The sequence below is a fragment of the Cryptomeria japonica genome, chromosome 3 (assembly GCF_030272615.1).
Source record: "Cryptomeria japonica chromosome 3, Sugi_1.0, whole genome shotgun sequence".
NCBI lineage: Eukaryota > Viridiplantae > Streptophyta > Pinopsida > Cupressales > Cupressaceae > Cryptomeria > Cryptomeria japonica.
The window spans coordinates 653,074,947-653,076,924 of record NC_081407.1 but is presented as its reverse complement, the minus strand read 5'-3'; the positions used below and the strand labels follow the sequence as shown (position 1 = coordinate 653,076,924).

The following is a 1,978-nucleotide window of genomic DNA, read 5'->3' as shown; positions in this document are numbered from 1 at the left end:
ACATCTACAAATTCAACTTATTAATAAAAATTAATAGTTTAAATTATAAAAATTCATCTAACATAAAATATACTAGCACTTGCACTAAAGGAAGGTACAAGGAAATAGATGGTTGATTGATTTCTAACTATCTTTTCTCGCCAATTAAATTTTATTTTAAGAATAAAAATCATAGAAAATATGATTAATATTTATGCAAATGAAATATGATTAATATTTATCTCCACTGAATGGAGATGTGCTCACTTCGTTTTTGACATAATTGTTTAGATGAAAAATTCCTACATTGCAAAAAAAGACATGTGACGATTCCAATAAGAGTTCCCACCATATAAACCTATAGACTAATTATATTATTTAGAATCAAATAAAAAACACACTAAACTATTTAGAATCATATAATAAAGCCAAATCCAAAGTCTTTAATTTTGCACTTCCCACATAAAGATTGATGAATATCCAGACCTTGAAAAATGTATGGGGTTGTTCTCCAACAAGTGTGTAATAATTAAGCAAGCAAAAGTCAAACAAACCGTAGAAGACATCACCACATAACCCTCGCTAGGTAAGTAATTAATATTCCATGAAAGTGAAGCATTTCCCTTACCCTGAAAACTTCACCAAATGAATGGAAAATTAGGTTTGAATACGTCACTGATGAAGCAATCAAATGAAAAATCTCTAATTTAATCGCTCTGCACACCTTCCAACTTCCAACTGTATGACAACTCAAAATCTAGAGAGATGGGCAGCCATGAGCATTTTATTTAACTATACATCAAATGAAACTTCCTCAGCTTTGCCTAAAATAATCTCGCTCCATCATTCAAAAATCTAAGACCTCAGAAACCCTATAAATACCTAAGAAACCCAACAAATCAAAAGCATCCAGAAAAAAGGAATACTGATTCTGCAATAATGGAGATGAAGAGAGCAATATGCCTTTGCCTCTTGTTGGCTCTTTTTCTCGCTCTTTCATTTCAAGTCTGTATTCTATTTCATTTCTTTTCTTTTTCTTTTCTTTGCTTCTTCCACACCAATATTTTCCTTTTTTCACAAGTAGAGATATTATGAGACTAACATATTTGTTTCTATCCTTGTTATACACACAGACTGCAGCAACAGAAGCTGTAGATTCGGGCCCTGCGATGCCTTCTGCACCAAAACTAACTGAAAAGGGTAAAACTTCTACGTCCGTTTCTTTTTGTTCCAAACCAGCCAGTACGTAGTATTTCTTGTAAAATATGAAAGAGAATTCATACAAGGCGGATGACAAAAAACCACTATATGTTTTCAGAAAGATGTTCCATAACTTCATACACTATGAAAATTTGATTACTAATATTTTTTATGCTTACAGAGTGCCAGGACAAATGTAATTTCAGGTGTGAGTATGCTCGGCTAAAGAGGTGCATGAAGTTCTGCAAGGATTGCTGTAAAATGTGCAGCTGTGTTCCAAGCGGGCATTATGGGAATAAGGATGAATGCCCATGTTACAGAGACAGAAAGAACTCCAAGGGTACATCCAAGTGCCCATGAATCAAACTTATTCTTGTATTTCTCCTGGTTTAGTATTGTTATGGAAGGAGCTAAAATAAATGTGGGTCTGTCATTAGACATTTCTACGTAGGAGAAATGATCTTCTTACAATTATTTTTCTTACTAAGAATAATAAACAAGGTTATTGATTCCTTTCATAAGGATGGTCTTATCTACTAAAATAGTGTTTCATTTATTGGGAACTAAATAAATATCCTTAAATTAGAGTATATGCATATACAATCCCAGTTGTGTGATTTACATAAATTTATTTCAATAAATGCATTAACAATTTTTTTACATTTTTATATTCTAATTGTCTAAATAACATCAATTAATTATCTACAAGAATATATAAAAGCATAATTTTTACTATTGCAATACAATAATAATGATAATTGTATTCATTATTGTCATACTCATAATATAACTTACTGAT

At 31.2% G+C, this 1,978-nt stretch overlaps 1 protein-coding gene across 1 annotated transcript; it reads left to right on the top strand.

The window, feature by feature from the left end:
* The first annotated feature begins 918 nt into the window (after positions 1–918).
* Positions 919–1,539, top strand: LOC131033789 (gibberellin-regulated protein 8-like). Its single transcript, XM_057965076.2, has 3 exons — positions 919–984; positions 1,113–1,221; positions 1,361–1,539. The coding sequence occupies exons 1-3, from the start codon at positions 919–921 to the stop codon at positions 1,537–1,539; spliced, it is 354 nt and encodes a 117-aa protein (XP_057821059.2).
* The last annotated feature ends 439 nt before the right edge of the window (positions 1,540–1,978 follow it).

Coding starts and splice junctions, on each gene's coding strand:
- LOC131033789 (XM_057965076.2), top strand. CDS start 919: ATGGAGATGAAGAGAGCAATATGCCTTTGCCTCTTGTTGGCTCTTTTT. Junction 985..1,112: donor TTCTCGCTCTTTCATTTCAA/GTCTGTATTCTA, acceptor TTATACACACAG/ACTGCAGCAACAGAAGCTGT. Junction 1,222..1,360: donor TTTTTGTTCCAAACCAGCCA/GTACGTAGTATT, acceptor TTATGCTTACAG/AGTGCCAGGACAAATGTAAT.